This window comes from Morchella sextelata (genome assembly GCF_020137385.1).
Source record: "Morchella sextelata strain SCLS chromosome Unknown scls_5, whole genome shotgun sequence".
Taxonomy (NCBI): domain Eukaryota; kingdom Fungi; phylum Ascomycota; class Pezizomycetes; order Pezizales; family Morchellaceae; genus Morchella; species Morchella sextelata.
In genome coordinates, this window is record NW_025408620.1 from 655,205 (window position 1) to 674,211 (window position 19,007).

Here is a 19,007-nt window from a genome sequence, read left to right on the forward strand (position 1 = left end):
CCGTCTGATGATTAGGCTATGTATGTAGAATGGGACTTTTTGAAACTACTTTAAAACACCGAAGGAATCAGGTAAGTATTAGTCCAGGGATCCTTATTAATTTCATGCTAGTGTTAGCTACCAATCTATTGGTTCAAATATTCTCTTCACCGGCCGGAACAATTCCGGCCGCTCAGGACTAGAAAATCAGGGCAAGTCGGTTGTTAGATCACGAGACACCTCTTTATAAGAAGATATGTACGGATGCAAGAAAGGCCTAGGATTTTAAGAAATACTATCTTACGAGAGGCTAGAAACCAGCACACCCTGTGTGATGGGGATGAGCCTACTATAACCCATGTGCTTGACCTCAGGTCTTTCCTTAGTTGAGATATAACCAAAGTATCCAGCTAGTCGGCGTCTTGAAATTACATCGTTGGCGCGCGTGGTTAAGCCATGATATTATTGGTACTACCAGAGCACATAGACATACTCCAGATGTGAAAGCATCAAGTGCAGTGTAAACTGGTTTTCAGAATCGCTTGTTTGTTCTCGGATACCAATAACTCTGAGTGCATTCCTCCATTGCTACGACGATCAACCTAGAAGAGTGTTCGTAATGGAATGTATCTTGGAGTGAATTGGACTATCTTGGGGACATACACCCCAGATGCCATAGTCTACGTATATGTAGTTGTAGCCCTCTTCCACAGATAGATACATAGCCCAAGAAAAAACACCACCATAAGCCGTCATTCCCAAGGATTGCGTTAATCTTGAGGCTTAATTATAACCTTCTATATATATACCAGGATGATAATATGTTATGGTGCGGGCTCGGACTCCTGTTCCAGAACGGATCCCACGAGTTGTGGCCCAGGAGAGAGGCCAGTATATAGATGGCCAGTTATAACTAAGCCATGAGGGCGTGCCATGATATGAGGGCATATAATTGTACACCTTTGCAAATTGTGTGGAATGATACGATGAGTTTAATAATTGACTTGAGCCGCGTGGTAACGTCGATTGTCAGGTTGGGAATCGCGAGCACTTTACAACTATTCTAGTTAGCCATTTTGCTTAACGACGGATATACGCCCGAGAGCATGAGACATCTAATATTTCTTCACCAATAGAATTCTGCCAAGCGCCCTAAACTTATCGCCCACAGGATCTTGAACTCGATCCATTATAATCACAGAATGTCACTCGTAACGAAGTTCCTCTGGTACTAACAATGTTAGCTACATGAATTAATCAGAAGCGTGCCCTTGTACACTTCCCAGCAATTGAGCGTGCTTACAAGGGGCGTATAATTGATCAAGACCATTATCCAAAACTGGGGAATACTTACGGTTTTCGAAGCTTCGATGTTCAAGAGAAAGGCATTTTCAGCTAAATTTAGTACGTGGCCATCGGACACCAACTCCCACGTTTGAAAGGACCTCTAATGATAAAGGCGTATTGCCTGAATTGTCTCAGCTCCCTTCGTCCTCAAATACCGGTCACGACGGCGTCAGCCGCAAACAGCACGCAAGCATAATGGGACGTGGCTGGGTAATATGGGTAGTTTTACTAAGGAACCGTGATCAGAAAGATTGCCATGATGAAGCCGGGTTGGTGATGGTTTAAGGGTTGGTGATTACGATTATTGATAAAAACTTGACATATTAGGGCGTATTGCATATTACTACATAGCATGGAGTTTGGTCTCTCGACACACTTCACTGTCTAAAAGGCTCCCAATACACAATCCACATCCATGGTTAAAGAGCTGCTTTTATGTCCTGTCTGAGCATATGCATGCAGTTACATATAGGCATTTTTGGTGTGCCTGAAAGGTAACTGATGCTATCAAGCACTTGGGCCTATGCCAAGGGATGTGGAATTGAGCAGAAAGCTTGGACAAGACACAAAGCTTAAGCTGGGTATTGCTTGATCACAACAAATATAGCAAAGCTTGAACAGAGCATTCCGATAAGCTAGATCTGGAATCTCTTATCCTTCCATCTCAAAACACCCCCCCCCAAAAAAAAAAAAAAAAAAAAAACAATTTTGTCCCTGCATTCCATTGGGACTCATGTGCCAGAAGTGCTTGAGCACTAGAAACCTCCAATAGGAGGTTGATAGATCGGGAACTAGAAATTTCTTTCTCCATTCCGTTTGAGAGAACGCGTGCGCGGTGGCTTCATGATTGGATTCTAGTCCTCCAAATATTTCCCGTTTGCTTAAGGTACAGAAACATTCGCCCAAGAGAAAGAAAAAAAAACTAGTATGTAAAAGAAAACCCAGCCTTGAACACGCACCGGACAACCTCCCAGAAAAGAAACTTTTTTTATTTTTATTTCGATTCCGAGCCTCCCCTCTACCTAACGGTGGCATCGTACTTGGCCTTGAACCACTTCATGGTGTCGGCCTGGTGGATGCGGTGGGGAGCACCAATGCGGGACTGGCACCTCCTGCGCTTAGCGACACGGAGACCGGGGCGGGACCTAGAAGAGAGCAAAAACGTCAGCACTAGCTCCTCGGAGAAACCACCATATCCCATATATCCGCTCCTCCATCATTGCCTCCCTCGCACCCTCGCCAAATCCATTTCTTCCGGGGTTATAAACTCACATGATGCAGTAGAAGTCCATTCCGTAAATACCGATGGCAGGGTCGTACTTGATTCCCAAATCGATGTGCTCGGAGATACCGAAACCGAAGTTACCGGTCTCGGAGAAGTTCTTCTTGCGGAGCTCGTACTCCTTGACCTTGAGACCACGCTCGATGATCTCCTCGGCCTTGGGGCCACGGACGGTGACGTGGACGGCGATCTTCTCGTTACGACGGATACCGAAGGTACGGACGGTGTAGCGGGCCTTGGAGTAGACGGGAGTCTGACCAGAAAGCTGCTCGAGCACCTTGGCGGCACGGGTAAGCCTATCACCGGATTCACCGACGGAGATGTTGAGAACTGAAGAAGTCGATATTAGATATTGGCTTTCTTGAATGTGGATTTTTCTCCAATCCTCGACGAGCAGAATACTGGAAGAAACGTACCGAGCTTCTCAATGCGGAGATCCCGCATGGGGTTGGATTCCTTGCTCTTTGCGTCGGTCTATATCCCCATCAAAATCCATCATTAGTTACTTGTATCTCCAAAGCCTCCAATTGCGAATCCCAGTAGCAGCAGCATTTGCGGGCAACAATCGGAGGGTGAACAGAATATCGACAGGTACTGACCATTATTGTAACGAGAATGGGTCGTTTGGCGGTGAGGTTAATAGGGTCTTTGGCGTTGGTCGATGTTCGTCGTCTTCTCAAAAATCGGGTAGTGTAGCACTCACTCCCACTGTCGAAATTGCTACATGCGAAGCTCCTGTGTGGGGAGTTAAATAATCAGCAGTCACACAACGTAGGGCAGGGTAGAGGAATCAATTGCAAGACAGGGTAAGCGAGATAAATGACTGAAAGCTTAGTCAGTAGGACACTATCTAGATCCGGCTTAGCGGTGGCAGAACACGAGAGTCAACATCGACGACACCTCTTCCAACCCAGCCTCTCTGCTACTATCTACGAGCTCCCCCACAGCTGAGAGCCTCGACTTATCTTCTTTGCCCCTCCCAATCTACCGGAAGAAGAGGATCTAGGCTATCAGCCTCCAACAACAATTCAACATGTCGAAACAACAAGGGAAAATGGTGAGTCTTTACGTTCCTGTTTGGATTTTAGGAAAACCGTTCGTTGACGTGGATGTGGGGATAAAGAACGATGCTGATTGAACGAACCCCTTAGGCGAACCTCGTATGTGCTACCAGCCCCATATAGCTCCCCTCCAAGAGCAGAGAGGTCTTAGTCAAAATTGGAATACTGATATATACATACTAGATCAACTATCGTATGAGAGTTACGCTCGCTGACGGACGCCAACTTACTGGTACCCTCCTCGCGTTCGACAAGGTAAATTATCTTCTTACGAACCCCTCGTTGGGTATATTAGCTCATCTACTAACACGCATTGAAGCACATGAACATTGTCCTCGCCGATACTGAGGAGTTCCGCCGCATCAAGCGAAAACCGACCAAAGCCTCCGCCCCCCCAGCTACTACCGCACCCCAAATCTCTGAAGAGAAGCGTACGCTCGGCCTCATAATTCTACGCGGTATCCACATCGTCACGCTCTCAGTCGAGTCCCCACCTCCCGCCGACCCATCTTCCCGTCTCGGCGCTGCCGCTGGTGGAGCGGCAGGTGCCGGTGTTGCAGCCGCCGGTCCAGGTATCTCCAGACCTGCCGGAAGAGGACTTCCCATCATTGGTATGGGCGGACCTCCACCTGGTGGACTTCCCCCACAGATGGGAGCACCCGCAGGATTGCAGGGACCGATGAGGAACGTTGGGCTTGGACAAGGTCCCCCTCCAATGGGAGGTCCTCCTCCTCCAGGTTTCCCTGGTGCGCCGCCTGGTTTCCAGGGCGGCATGCCAGGTGGTGGACCCCCAGGGTTCCAGCCGCCCCCAGGATTTCAGGGAGGAAGGGGATTCCCCCCTCCACCAGGATTCAGATAGAGGACAGGTTTTTGTTGGATTTTTTTTGTTCATATTTACTTTCAGCGGGACGAAGGCTATGGAACGCCACTATCCTGTTTAAAGTAGATTGGTGGATTGGAGCGATCAAAATTATCGAATAAAAGTCGACCTAGGTGTGTATTCTGTTCATTGTGTTACGAGTACGAATGAGAATGAAAGTATCTACGACAATTGGTGAGAGTAAAGAGTGTGCAGGAGAATTGAATGGATCAGGTCAGGAAAATCGATAGCTGTAATATATATATCATCCGTCTTTTTGGTTTGCTACTTAAACATGTTTGCAATTTTTTTTACAATTCTGGCAGCGTCTATTGCTTTGACTTGAGTGTACAAGTTGTCGGAAACCACCAGGAACTCAAGATAAATGGGGGATGTACTATCGTGATCTCTATACTACCAATATTTCATGCTGGGTCACTAGAACGATCAACTACAACGTTAGTAATTCCTGGCAGGCATTACCTGGTAGTTCAAGAGAAAATTCACGGCGAAAGAGAATGTTCAAAAAGATTTTTTTATTTTAATTAAATTAATTTTATTTTTATTCGTTAGTGATAAGGAGCTTTGCGCGAGAGACGCGCTCAGCTCCTCAAGAAGGAAAAAGAAAAAGTAAGCCCCCAGAAATTCGTGATATGCAGCCAGTCATTGCGGTCGATTTCATACTGTTGCCAGCCGAAACCCACCGCACCCAAGACCCGCTCCTAAATCCATTCTCCATCCCCCGTATCCCACCACACCGTTCTTCCCCGTTAAGAGAAAAACCCTCCTGAACATGAGGTAGGTCCTGGGTTCGACCGCAATTAAGGGCAAACCTCGCCTAGTATGATGATGTGGGGGGGGGATGTTGTTTTTTGCGTTGTTCATGGAGAGGAAAAGAGGGTTCAAGGGTTCGAGGGCGCTGGCCGAATTTATACTCTTGCGGAAAAAAAAAAACTCGATGCCCTAGCCCTGTGCTTGGCATCTACACCCTGGACTCTTATGTCTTGGGGTGCCGACAAGAGGGAGCTCATGTCCTCACTCCCTGGGTTTAGTGAAATCTAACGTGGGGTGGATCATGGATGGGTTTTTTGATTTTTGTGCCCCTCCTTATCGGAAAACCCCACCATGCAGTGGCATGAAGGGAAAAAGGCTGCTGTTTAGCAAAGTTTTGTTTGGCTGGACAACCCCGCCTCCCACCCTCCTGTAGACAAGAGAAAAAATTTAGCTTAAGAAGGCTGGCAGAATTATCGCATCATCTCATCGCTGCTTCTTTCTCAACCTTAAGACTTGATCCATCCCTCCTCTGTTCTCTCTTCCTTCTGTAGCAAGTGACAAAAGAGAAATTCCAATGGCTTCTGCTAATACTCATCCGGTTGCGCAAAAGACTGGTTAGTGTTTTTTTCCCTTCTTATCTCTCCTTCTAATCTCGTGTTCCTCCGCCCTTGCTCCACTCCCCCGCATTGTCACTTCCGCCATGATGCGGTCATAGGCAACAATTCGGTGTTTGTTGGAGTTTTAATTGGCTATTTACAAACGACGCCCTGAACTATCAATTTCAATTCTAATGCGTATTTCTCTTCGTAGCGATCCTGTCCGTCTACAACAAGACTGGACTGTTGGATCTTGCCAAAGGTCTTAGCCAACAGGGAATCCGTCTTTTGGCCTCCGGAGGTACCGCCAATCTGATCAGAGATGCTGGTATGCCCGTGGAGTAAGTCCAACAATTGATATCGTAAATAAAAGTTAAGGGTCCTAATTGTCATCTTCCAAATTACAGAGATGTTAGCAGCATCACCCACGCACCTGAGATGCTTGCTGGGCGTGTCAAGACCCTCCACCCCGCTGTCCACGCCGGCATTCTAGCCCGCAACCTTGAATCTGACGAGAAGGATCTTGCTGAGCAGAACATCAACAAGGTTGACTACGTCGTTTGCAACCTGTACCCGTTCAAGGATACAATTGCGAAGATTAATGTCACCATTGCCGAGGCCGTCGAGGAGATCGATATCGGCGGTGTCACTCTTCTCCGCGCTGCGGCCAAGAACCACACCCGTGTCACCATCCTCTCTGACCCCGCCGACTACCCCTCGTTCCTCGAGGAGCTCCGACAGGGCGAGGTCTCTGAGGCCTCAAGAAAGCAGTATGCCTTGAAGGCATTCGAGCACACTGCGGACTACGACGCAGCCATCTCTGAATTCTTCAGGAAGAGATACGCTGGTGACGGTCTCCAGCAGCTTACTCTCCGCTACGGCGCAAACCCCCACCAGAAGCCCGCTCAGGCTTTCGTCAAGTCCGGCCACCTCCCGTTCAAAGTCCTCAACGGCTCACCCGGATACATCAACCTTCTCGATGCCCTGAACTCGTGGCCGCTTGTCAAGGAGCTCAAGGAGGCCCTTAACCTCCCCGCCGCCGCCTCGTTCAAGCATGTCTCCCCTGCTGGTGCTGCCGTCGGAGTGAAGCTCTCCGACGTCGAGAAGAAGGTCTGCTTCGTCGACGACATCGCCGGACTCGACGAGAGCCCTCTTGCCTGCGCCTACGCCCGTGCCAGAGGTGCCGACAGAATGTCCTCCTTCGGTGACTGGGTCGCCCTCAGTGACATTGTTGATGTCACCACCGCCAAGATTATCAACCGTGAGGTCTCTGACGGTGTCATTGCCCCCGGCTACGAGCCCGCTGCTCTTGAGATCTTGAAGAAGAAGAAGGGTGGCCGCTACACCATCCTCGAGATTGATCCTCTCTACGAGCCCGCCACTGAGGAGACCCGCCAGGTCTACGGTATCTCGCTCACCCAGCGCCGCAACGACATCAAGATCACCAACAAGTCTTTCGCACGCATCATTACCCCTGAGAACGCCGTTCTCCCTGACCAGGCCCTCATTGACCTCACTGTTGCGACCATTTCGCTCAAGTACACTCAGTCCAACTCTGTCTGCTACGCTAAGAACGGACAGATCATTGGTCTTGGTGCCGGTCAGCAGTCCAGAATCCACTGCACCAGACTTGCCGGTGATAAGGCCGATAACTGGTGGCTCAGGCAGCACCCTAAGATCTTTGAGTTCAAGTGGAAGAAGGGCACTAAGCGCCCCGACAAGAGCAACGCTATTGATCTCTTTGTCACTGGACAGGTTCCGGCCAAGGAGGATGTTGCTGAGAGAGAGCTGTACGAGGCTGTCTTTGAGGAGCTCCCGGCTGAGTTCACCAAGGAGGAGAGGGCCGAATGGATGGCAAAGTTCTGCGACGTTGCTGTCTCAAGTGATGCATTCGTGAGTCCACCCCCTACATATAAATCAAACGACTTAAAAACTAATACATTGGTGCAATAGTTCCCCTTCACTGACAACGTCTTCCGTGCCCGCAAGTCTGGTGTGAAGTACATCGCTGCCCCTGGTGGCTCAGTGAGCGACAAGGCAGTCCACGAGGCCGCCGCAAGCTGCGGTATCACCTTTGTTGAGCAGGAGACTAGACTTTTCCATCATTAAGAAAGTGCTTTTAGCTGGTTGATAGATCCCTCTTGGCCTTTTTATTATTTTGTTGTTCTCTTTCTTTTCTTGCTGTACAAGTTTTCGCGGTTGTTAGGAGCTGGGTAATCAATCTATAGGAAAGAAACGACAATTTAAGTCCCATTTCAATCCATCCCATTTGATCGTGCATCTGGTGTTGTGTACCGCCCTGTTGGATCATGACATATCACTCGGCCCCGGTGGATAGTCTTGGTGATGTGATGTTTAGCAGTTCTCTTTCGAGTACTTGGCGGATTACTGTTCTAATTGTTGGGGGGATCAGCAGATTCACGCCTTTGTGATAACTAGGCCTACATATAACCCATCCATAAGGTCATCATTAGGCATTCTGACCTCCGGTAGCGAAACCTACTTATGTATACTTCACCCCCGTTGACCTTGACCGTCAAATTCCAGGCTTACTTAAGCCTCCCTTTCGCGCAATCCTCACTATCATGGACATTGCCTAGATAACTCGCTGCATACATATCTAAAGCATCTCGATCCAGCCCACAAAATTGGCACCAATTGCCGGTTTCATAAGGGTATGGAGGTATCCATGCTTTTCTTTGCGTTAGATCCTTGTGGCTTCGGAGATAAAATTTTAGATTGGGAGCCTCATTAGAGTAGAGTGCCGAAGCTAGGATCATGGGGAGGCCTGGGGGTAGCTGTGTTGATGGTGGGGGCGCCATTGAGATATAAAGTTTGGTTGAGAGGATTAAGGTATTGGTGGCGTGCGGATAATTAGGCTGTACCATTGAGGGGAGTCTTCCTTCGGTGCACTGGCTGGAAAATTGGTTCGGTTGTGGAAAAGGGAGTGAGGAATGTTGATGCAAGATCGGGTTCTAGAGGTTCGAGAACGAGGTGTCTTGGCACTGGGTTAGGGTATAGTTACATGTATGCTTGAGGTCCGGGACTATAATCCTCCTTTCCCCCACCTCTAGTGAGTGACGTCCCCAACGTGCATATAGTACCTAGATCTTTCGTGGTCGTAGAAGAGAAGTGTTTAGGAGTGAAACAGGACGCATTGTGGGGCAAAGACATTGAGCGGTATTGATAACTTTGAGATTTTTGTTGCGGCGGACTCTACGTGTACACATGCAATATGTGTACAGTTTCTAACGTTTGAAGGGATTGAAGTCATTGTATCTCTGTGGGCTGTAGATACGCCTCGTCAACAGTATTGATCCGCAACCTACTTATATCTGAGACTCCAGGCCCCAGGCACCAGCACACAATCCGGGACGCAGTTTCATTCCCAGGTCTGCTTCCCCCCATTGGCCCAATAGTCACATGTGAAGAAAGATCAATGATTCCACCATTCCACTTGATATTACAAATCGAACTGGCAGGTAGAAGTGCAGAATCCAACCACATGGATCAACTAATCCCCCCAAGGTACAGTACGTATACAGCACGATAGGTACCGTCCAGCCGGATGAATCAACGAGGACTCGTCATCGGAATGTTATTTTAGAGCCCCCGTTCGGAGGCTCCCCCGTCAGATCACGTCGTGCACCTACCACGGGGCAGGGAAATCCCGAGTCCCGCTTAAGCATGCGAGCGAGAAAAAGGCCCGTCGTCGACGTCGTCGACGACGACCCGCGAAGCTGGGTGAGTTAGTTCGTGGGCTATTAATAAATTTAAGGTACGTCTCTCGATGTGTATCCAAGGCCATCTGGGACGCAGGGCTAAAAGTAGGTATGTACATCGTCCTTTGTACTCACCAAGTACCGATTTGCACAGGGCTGACTTGACTGGCTGGTCTGGGACATGCAGGATCCTTCGTATTCGTGGCTTTTATCGCTTTCCCCCGCCAACTGATTGCCCTAGGCGAATGTGCTTGACTGCTGATTGCGGGGTCGGGGGGCTAGATTCCGCTGCACGTCTTGAAGTATGGCATGGCTGGTGATAGGCTGCAGGGCAGCTTGGGGACATTTCTTTGGGCGAAAAGTCCCTCGATACCGCAAATCAGAGGTTCTCACTACTACCACCACCATAGAAAATGATGGCGATAAAACCCATTCTACATACAGTACCGGTAACTTGTGAATGAGTTGCAGTGGTTATCGATTGAATTGAGCCACTGCCGTTGCTCCACCTTACAATTCCTAAAGACAGGGCATGATCTGCGGTGTAGATGCGGTGAACGGTGGGAGACCGCCGCTAAAAAAGTCGCCTGATCGGGACAAGAAACGGTGCTCGGTGCAAAGGTTTGTTCTAAAAGAGGGCTATTTTTCCGGGCCAAGGCGCAGACTTTTGCCACATTGGGGCACAGCCTTAAATTTGACGACGACCGTCAGTCGATAGCGTGTCCCAGGACGGTTTAGAAGCACAGCTTATGTCATTATGAGACAGGTCGAGTGCAGAAGGTGGAACAGACAGCTGCAGGAGGGAGAAGAAGTCGAAGAAGCAGAAAAGAAGAGGTGGTGGAGGAACGAAGGAACGAAGGGAAGCTGCCAGGCATGAAATTGAAATGAGAGCATGTGGGTACGTACATGTATGTAGATAAATCTGGTAGCATAGTCGGTAGAAGTCTTGGTCAACCGTTTTAAATTGTCTCTTTAAACAGAAAGGTCTCCTCCTCCCTTCCCTAGGCCTCAGTACCTACAGTACCGTACTGGTCCCGTACATAAACTCTTTTCTCACCCCCCCCGGGAGCAATCCATGCAAAAGGTTCAGCGTACATATCTAACCTTCCCCCTTCCCACCCGTCTCCTCCGCTGTTTTGAATCATTCAAAACAACACCCCTTGAACGGTCAGGAATCAAGCACAGTCCTCCCTGATTTACTATTGCTTTGCTACCAGCCATCAGCCTATACCATACCGTGCGCTAAATCTCTCCTGCAACATTAACTACCAACTCCCTGTTCCCACCCCCTTCTATTCAAACTCCCTCCCACCCTCCTTCTCCTTCTCTTCAACTTTGTAAACCCCCCTCCCGTCTTTTCAAACCTCCCTTTCTTTCTCAGACTCTTTTTTCTGTTCTGGACGCTCCTTCTCGCTTGTTTCTACAACAAACCCTTTTAAACAATACTCAACACACCCAGCCATCGGTAACACCATTACTCTTCATCAGTATTCTCCTGGCGGGAAACGCGAAAATAATTTCTCGTGTTCATTAATATAATACAAGCGCCTTCAAAATGAGTGTATGTTTGCCCCCAAACCAGCCGAAGGTTACGTGTTTCGAGCATCAACTAATAGGATTTCCTCTTGAATTTAGGGCGGTTACGGGTATGTCCTTTCTCCTGTCTCTTCTCTTTCTCCTAGAAACTTTCAACACTACCTTTTGCCCCTCTTTTCCATGACGAAATGCCGCCTATATACACCATTCACCCACAATCCAGACATTCTCTTTGACGCCTTACTGACAAACTTTGTGTTACGCTTACAGTCAGAACAACCCTTATGCGCAACAGGGCAGCTACAACCCCAATGACAACTACGGTGCCAGTGGCGGATATGGCGGCGGCGCGCCAGGTAAGAACCCTCTCCCCAAGACCATCTATTGGTGGTGCGCAAGAGATCGATATACCGATAAGGGCGTTTGGAGGTTGATTTATGTAAACTAAAAGTTGAACCGTACTCTCCCTTAGGCGCGGGGAACACTTATGAAATGGGCAACATGAACGGCGGCTCGCCCGGCTACGGTGAATCACCGCAAGAGTTCTTTGCCGAAGTCAACGAGCTCAGAGAAGGCATTGAAACCGCAAAGGGCAACATCTCACGCATCGAGGCGCTCCACCAACGCTCACTGACGGATGTCGACGAGTCCGCCTCTTCGCAGACTCAGCACCAGTTGGATTCCCTTGTCGCTGAGACCTCGGCGTTGAACAAGAACTTGATGAACAGGATCAAGAGGCTCAAGGGCAAGGCTGCTTCAGATCCCTCAAAGGCTCCTCAGGTCGGAAACTTGGATAGGAACTTCAAGGAAACTTTGAGGAAGTACCAGCAGGTGGAAGCTGCTTACTCAAAGCGGTCAAAAGAGCAGATGGCCAGGCAATACAGGATTGTCTGTCCAGAGGCGACGGAGGCAGAAATTGAGGCAGCTTGTAACGACAGCCAGGGCGCACAGATCTTCTCGCAGGCAGTACGTTGGCACCGGAATTATATCCAGACTTTATCACGCCGAAAACTAACATATCTTGCAGACTGTTGGCAACCGTCGTGGCGAGGCCCGTTCAGCTCTTCGTGAAGTCCAGACTCGACACAACGAAATTCAGCGTATCGAAAAGACCATCATCGAACTCGCGGACCTGTTTAACCAAATGGAGCAGCTTGTAGAGGAGCAAGAAACCATGGTCGAGGTCATTGATCAGCGTGGTGAAGAAATTCAGACAAACGTCGACCAAGCGCAGGAACAGATAGGACAGGCGGTGGAAAAGGCGCGCTCAAGGAGACGCAAGAAGTGGTGGTGCTTGTTGATAGTCCGTAAGTGCACCCTTAGCAATCTTTTCTTGCGTAGTTTTTTCTCCACATTCATTTCTCCCCATCCCTTCCCCTTGCGTTTGTAGTTTAGTTTCTTCTTTTTCTTGATTTTGGCGGTCTCTCCTGGGACCCCTTATCCCTACAGCGTTTTACCGTCCGCTTGGGAATAACCAGGATTATATCCCTTGAGTGGGTGGTCTGGGAGGGCAGTCCTTATCATTGTCATCGCAGTCGTGGTCGCAGTAGTGGTCACGCAAACGCGAAAATGATAGACGGCCGTACCAGGACGAGGAACCTAGCTGGATTTTTCAATTCTCTTTTTTTTGATCCCCCCTTTTCATTTAAAAGAGAAAAAAAGAACGACCCTAACATCGAAATCCTCGCGTTGCGCTCCACATTTAGTCCTCATCATCATCGCAATTGTCGTCATCGCCGTTGTGGTGACAAAGGTCAATGGGATGTGGTGATCGGATACCCTTGGACGCATCAAGGGAGGAAATGGTTCGGAGGCAAATATTTATACCTGGTACTGGAGAGACTTGTATTTTTTGAAACAAAAGAGCGGGTGGAAGATTCTTGTTTCGTTGTTCATTTTTAACCCTCATTTTTCTTTTTTCCTTAACTGTCAATTTCTTATTCCCCTCCCTCTCTCTCTTTAAAACTACATCTGGATCGTGGGAAAAAACACTTACGGATTGGTGGAAAATATTGGGTGTTTTGTTTTTTTCTGGCTTCTAATCTTTTTGCTTTGGGGGAAACTGCAGTCCTTATTATCATTGTCGTCATCATCATCGCGGTCGTCGTCACCCTGCTCAACAAGAAAACCACCAACACAACCACAGCCTAATGGATTCCGGTACATATTAAAAATTGATGGTGTCAGATAATTTGATTTTTCACCAGCACAGCACAACAACGATACCGACACACTTTTTTTTCACGATGGGATGTTGGGAAGAATTGATCAGGGAAGGGTTGGGGAATTTTTTTCTTTCTTTTTTTTTTTCTTTTTCTTTACCACTCTTCGGAATTCACTTACTAGTATGTATGGTTTTTTTCTGTTTGGGGGAATAATTAGCTTTTTTTCTTTTGTTGTCTTTCTTTTCTGGGTTGCCCGTTATATTAATTACAGAGTATTCTCTTCCTCCCTTTTTTTTTCTTTCCTTTGTGTATTTGTGTGTGTGTGTGTGTGTGTGCGAGTGTCTCAATTGCTGAGTTCCGTCTAGCTAAATCCGTGAACGCTTTGTACTGGTGATAGTGATATATACCCGCGGGGATGCTTACCGTAACAAAAAGCAAGAGCAAGGGAAGGAATGGAGGCAGGTTCTCCGCCTCCTAGCTGGCTATGTAGGGTTTTGAGAGTAATGTTTATTGCTTTGAACTGGAGTGCTTTAATTTCTGTGATGCGTTCTGAGCGGGTGGGGTATTCGATATTGGTGTTATGTCATGGTGGTGAGAGGGGCGGTGGTATATACGTGCGGGATCAATAAATACTGCTATTACATATCTGCACTTGGTGTTTGAATTTCCAGGTACTCGAATATTAATACCTATTGATTTGATAGTGTGATGATTTCCCGCTGCCAACCGAGCTGCAGGTCCCCCATCCAAGCCCCGTACGAGTGAGCCGAGGGACATGTACTGTACGTACATACATGTATGTACACCTACCCCCTCTCCAATACAGTCGTACCTCGCTATGCCGGATGCCAAGAACCAGACAATTTCCATACGAGAAATCCGGGATAGCAAATTGGTTTTGCAGTAAGAGAATTAAAACCCCAGAGGATTTCGTACGGGACAGCAAGGGATCCGGGATATTGGGATCCGGCATAGTGAGGTGCGACTGTATGTATACTTGACTCAGGCTCATCTCGCCCTGACCAAAATTAGTGTTTTCCCCCCACCAATTAAACCCATCCTCCTCGCGCGCGTCTCTCTGATTGGAAGTGGTGGGAGGGCAACGCCCCGCTAGTTAAGCCGCACGAGTGACGGGTCATGAACACACCATAGCCAAGGGGGGGATGGAGTCGACGTCCTCATATAGCCATGTCCCAGAATTTAGCTGCAGGTTTATTCCAACAATCCCACCATGCATGGCCTCGGGCTCCATAGCACCCACAAAAGCACAACTACATATCTAGCCACTCTAGACAGTATCGACAATTAATCCGCCCGGCCACTTCCTTTACCGACGAAAAAATATCATGTCGGCGCCCTATATAACGCAAACAACCACCCCGCGAAAAAAAATCAAGCCTTGGTTGGCGTGCATCATGATATATCACTCGCTCGCCCCCCCCCCCCCCCCCCCCCCCCCCAAAAACCCAAGTTAACCTGGCGTGCTGGATTGATTGATTGATTGAGAATTCACCCGTGTATGCAACCTGGCGTGTACGTGCTGCCTCGGCCTGTAATGAGTGAGTGGTGCCCCCCCGCCCAGCACAGGAAATAGCAGACGAATTCGACGGAGATGTGCTAGTATCATATCAGCTACATCATGCAACCTGCAATGAACAGATGGTTATTACAACTTGCACTACTACAACTCACGGACCAGTTTTTTGGACTGCATATGATTACGGACTTCCAAGCAGCGGACCGTCCAGTCCGTCAGTCGCAGTCGACAGAAAGGACGGAATTGTTCTTATCCCCTGACACCAGTGAGAATACCTACATACTAAGCCAAAAAATAGTGCAATAAAAAAAAAAAATATTTCTTAGACAGCCTTGGTTAGGCATTCTGGTAACTTCGACCCCTTTAAACACGATATCAAACTCCTCCATCACAATTGAAGAGGGCGACTGAATTGTAGTTGCTTTCCTGTTTTTTTTTACCTTACCTCCAAAATCCGAACATCAAAACATCAAAACTTCCCTTGGCAATTTATCGAGTTAAGCCTATTTTTGGGGGCTTTATGCAGTCCGTAGTCTGCCCGTCGACGGGATCGTTGGACGGACTGGCTTGGCTGGAAAATTGGCAGTCTGATGCAGTCCATCCAGTCCTCTTATGCAGTCCAAAACGCCAAGCCGACGTCAACGGATGGCGCAGTCGACTGCAGTCCGACTGGACGACTGGCTGTCTAAGACTAAGTGAAATTTACAAGAGGTGAGAAGCTTAGTAGCTCCCCGGCCGGACTGTACTGCTACACCACTACAAGAGCACATAACGCAGTACGAACTGCATGTACAAGTAGCTGATGAGCAGGAGGGAGGGTGTATTACATGCAGCGGTGCACTGGGCACCCGCGGAGTAAAGAACAAAAGGGGCACATCAAGAGAGGGCCAGCATGTAGCAGACTCTATTTCAGGGTAGTTTTGGAATGGGAAGCGTTCAAGAGCTGAGGTTAGGGCCAAGCAGTTGGGTCTTTTCCTCCGTGTTTGTTCGGTTCACAGGATATCACTCGTGCTCGACTCCCCACACCGCCACACATCACCACTCTACGACCACACCCGCCATTACTCCAAAAAGTCCAAACAGCAAAACACATTATCAAATTATCTTCTACCACACAATCACAAACAAAAAGCCAATGATATATAACCTCTCCCTATCGTACAACCACCAAATAGCAATTTCAGAATCATTAGCTAACCCCAATCCCTAAGTAACATGCAACTGATCGAAAGTTAACGCCTGTCCCGTCTATCACGGTCCCTGTCCCGGTCCCGTCTGGGCTCGTCCCTGCGCCGATCATCGCCTCTCCGTCTGTCGCGGTCGTCGTCCCCGCGCCTGCGCTCCCGGTCACGGTCGCGGTCACGGTCACGGTCATTCCCGTTGCTGCGGTCCTTTGAGCGCTCACGGTCTCTGCGGCGGTGGTCTGAAGAGTCGTAACTGCCTCTCCGCTCTCTGCGGTCGCGGTCCCTGTCTCTATCTCTGTCTCCACCTCGGTCCCTCTCTCTGTCCCGGTCTCGGTCTCTCGACCGCTCCCTCTTTGGCGCCTCACCACGCCCATTCTCCTCCCCGCGCCCGTTCTCCTCCCCCCTCTCCCACTTCTTCCCGTCCACGCCCTTTGCCGCGGCCATGGCCTCCGCCTCCGCCGGGTCCACAACCCGCCCCGTCTTCTTATCGACCATCACGACCGGCACATACGTCGTATCCTGACGCTTCCTCCGGTTCTTCTTGTCGCCCTTCCCCCACGTCCCCAGCTCCATCACCTCCTCCTTCGCCTTTGCGCCAATCCCCAGGAACGCCGCACGCCGCTCCACCACCCGCGGCTTCGCCGCCGCGCCCCGCCGCTTGCCAACCTCGTCGCCCTCCTTCCAGCCCATGCCGCGCAGCAGCGCCGCACCAAACTCCTCGACGGGCACCGCCGCGTAGTCTTCCAGCGTGGCCATCTCCGGCCGGCTCGCAACGTCCGTCTTGAACGCGGCGTCCTCGTTGCCAATTGCAGCCCGCGCAGCGCGCCAGTCGTTTCCACCCGATGCCGCAGCGGGCGCAAGCACGAGCGTCGATGGCGCCGGTGCGTCGCCGCGTAGGAGCGAGGCCAGCGCAAGCTCCTCCTCCGTCTGCTGCTTCTCCGGCGGTGGTGGTGGCGCGTCTGTCGGTGCCTCTTCTCCAGCTGCCGCTGCTTCCTGCTCGTCCTCCGGCGCGCGGTCAAACACTTGCAGCCCGTACTTCTGCTCGATGGTATCAGTCTCGACCAGGTCCTCCGGCTTCACGCCGCCCTTCTGCTTCGCGAGTGCCTCGGGGGGCAGATAGATTGCTTTTTTCCCGCCTCCTCCGCGACGGCGCTCGGCCTCCTCGCGCCAGTTGCGGTTGGAGAGCTTCGGGATCACGAGGGGGCCCTTTTCCTCGGCGGGTTTGTTGTGGAGGTGGACGGCGCCGCCGCGGGTGGCGTCAAAGGCGGTGACGAGCTGCACTTTGGCGGTGTGCGTGTCTTCGGCGCCGTCATCTTCGTCGGAGTCGAGGTGGGCGGCGGAGCGTTTGGCAGCGAAGGTGGTTGGGGGCTTGCGCGTGGGGACTTTGGGCTTTGCGGGCCCGAGGGAGAGGGAGAAGGACGGTTTGGGGGGGTCGGCCATGGTGTGGTGGTGTGTGTGTATGGGGGGGGGGGGGGGGGTAGGTGAGGTAGAAGTGGGTGAGGTAGAAGTGGGTGGAGTGGAGAGGTAGGTGAAGTGGAGAGGCAGAGGTAGTTGAGGTAGGTGAAGTTCAAGTTGAAGACGAGATGACTGGCTTGGATATGTGCTGCTGGCTTGGCAACTATCGTCATTCACGTGACCGCCAGCTAGTCCAGATTAGTCCAGTACTATTCTCTACTGTTGATTATCGACAAGAGGAGCAGCAGTGCATGAACTCACAGGTGGAAGCAGGGCTTCTTTCCTTCTATCCAGGAGTGAGGGACAGTGCCTTTGGTGCTTGACACCTGGTTAAGACATACAGACCAACGTATCCAGGAAGAACTGCTGTCTGTGACGGACCTTTAGCTGCTGGACCATATTATGACCTTGGTAATTAATCATATATATTAACGCAGAAGAAGCACAGCTGGAAAAGAAAGACCTGTTTTCTCTGGGGCCATGGCAGTTCTTATTGTGGATATCCGCACTGCTCTGTAGCAGATATGCTCTGTGTCGGAGCGATGTGCAGGACAAGAGTTCGAACGTTCCCTGGCCGAGAAGATATGCTAGCCCGTCTGGCATATCTGTTATATTTGAACACTGCCCTCTCTAGCCAGGAATACTGTGCTGCAATATTCGCTTATATTGGGGAGTTCTATGTCTGGCATTCCTGCTCTGCGCTCCGACGAAGGTCTCCAAACCTATCGCAGTAGCGAGTGAGGCCTCAAGTGGCTGCTATGTAAATACACAACAGAAATACAGGCGTCCGCAGTTTACTTTACAAGGTTACGGTTGGAGTACTCTACACATGTATAGTAATCGCCAAGAAGACATTACAGACCGCATTTCGGAGTGGTAGCTACAGACTCTTGGATGGCATTATCGTCCCTCTCTCCGTCTGGCTCAGGGCGAGGAACTATGGTTAAATCTAACAAAACCCACAACTTAAAAATCAAACCCACAACTACATGTATGCTTGGATAGCGTTCTATTCGTGAAGCGAACACTCCACCTGCTGCATGCCCGGTGCTGTTTTAGAGTACACTTCTGTATCACCGCACCAACGGGCATCGTAGCACAGCACACAGCACAGAGCACAGAGCACAGAGCACAGGAGCCAACTGCAGCCGTACTTTATCGTAACTGCACCTTCCCAAGCATCCCTGGACAGATCTGTGGTTAGTGAACATCCAGATCTCAGCATCCATCATCGTTCCAGAAACACCAAACAAACACCCCGGCTGCAGCCCGGGAAGCGCCCCCATCGTGAGGCATCGTGAGGCATCGTGAGGCATCGTGAGGCATCGTGAGGCATCGTGAGGCAATGGCACGCTGCTCCTATCGGTGTCTTCCCACACACATCGTTGCAACCCCACACCAGCAAAGGAGCGCCGTGACCAGGGCGTGCGCCGGCCGGGGTAGCCTGTAGCCTGCAGCCTGCATCCCTCAGATCGCTCTTGCGCTTCCCCAGGCTTTCGTCTCGTTGGGT

General features: G+C 50.0%; 5 protein-coding genes across 5 annotated transcripts; 3 read left to right on the forward strand and 2 right to left on the reverse strand.

Annotated features, from left to right (window-relative positions):
* Nucleotides 1-2,344: 2,344 nt before the first annotated feature.
* Nucleotides 2,345-3,210, reverse strand: H6S33_010688 (uncharacterized protein; the record flags this gene model as incomplete). Its single annotated transcript, XM_044842035.1, has 4 exons — nucleotides 2,345-2,471; nucleotides 2,599-2,938; nucleotides 3,025-3,082; nucleotides 3,208-3,210. The coding sequence occupies 4 exons, from the start codon at nucleotides 3,208-3,210 to the stop codon at nucleotides 2,345-2,347; spliced, it is 528 nt and encodes a 175-aa protein (XP_044696618.1).
* A 431-nt stretch (nucleotides 3,211-3,641) lies between these two features.
* On the forward strand, nucleotides 3,642-4,528 carry H6S33_010689 (uncharacterized protein; the record flags this gene model as incomplete). The annotated part of the gene is made up of 4 exons (XM_044842036.1): nucleotides 3,642-3,665; nucleotides 3,760-3,768; nucleotides 3,853-3,924; nucleotides 3,989-4,528. 4 exons carry the CDS (start codon nucleotides 3,642-3,644, stop codon nucleotides 4,526-4,528), a joined length of 645 nt encoding a protein of 214 aa, XP_044696619.1.
* Nucleotides 4,529-5,876: 1,348 nt separating this feature from the next.
* Nucleotides 5,877-8,007, forward strand: H6S33_010690 (uncharacterized protein; the record flags this gene model as incomplete). Its single annotated transcript, XM_044842037.1, has 4 exons — nucleotides 5,877-5,916; nucleotides 6,113-6,239; nucleotides 6,306-7,791; nucleotides 7,852-8,007. The coding sequence occupies 4 exons, from the start codon at nucleotides 5,877-5,879 to the stop codon at nucleotides 8,005-8,007; spliced, it is 1,809 nt and encodes a 602-aa protein (XP_044696620.1).
* A 3,168-nt stretch (nucleotides 8,008-11,175) lies between these two features.
* Nucleotides 11,176-12,927, forward strand: H6S33_010691 (uncharacterized protein; the record flags this gene model as incomplete). The annotated part of the gene is made up of 6 exons (XM_044842038.1): nucleotides 11,176-11,181; nucleotides 11,256-11,266; nucleotides 11,427-11,512; nucleotides 11,629-12,122; nucleotides 12,184-12,463; nucleotides 12,863-12,927. 6 exons carry the CDS (start codon nucleotides 11,176-11,178, stop codon nucleotides 12,925-12,927), a joined length of 942 nt encoding a protein of 313 aa, XP_044696621.1.
* Nucleotides 12,928-16,090: 3,163 nt separating this feature from the next.
* H6S33_010692 (uncharacterized protein) lies at nucleotides 16,091-17,482 on the reverse strand (the record flags this gene model as incomplete). Its single annotated transcript, XM_044842039.1, has 1 exon — nucleotides 16,091-17,482. One exon carries the CDS (start codon nucleotides 17,480-17,482, stop codon nucleotides 16,091-16,093), a length of 1,392 nt encoding a protein of 463 aa, XP_044696622.1.
* Nucleotides 17,483-19,007: the final 1,525 nt, after the last annotated feature.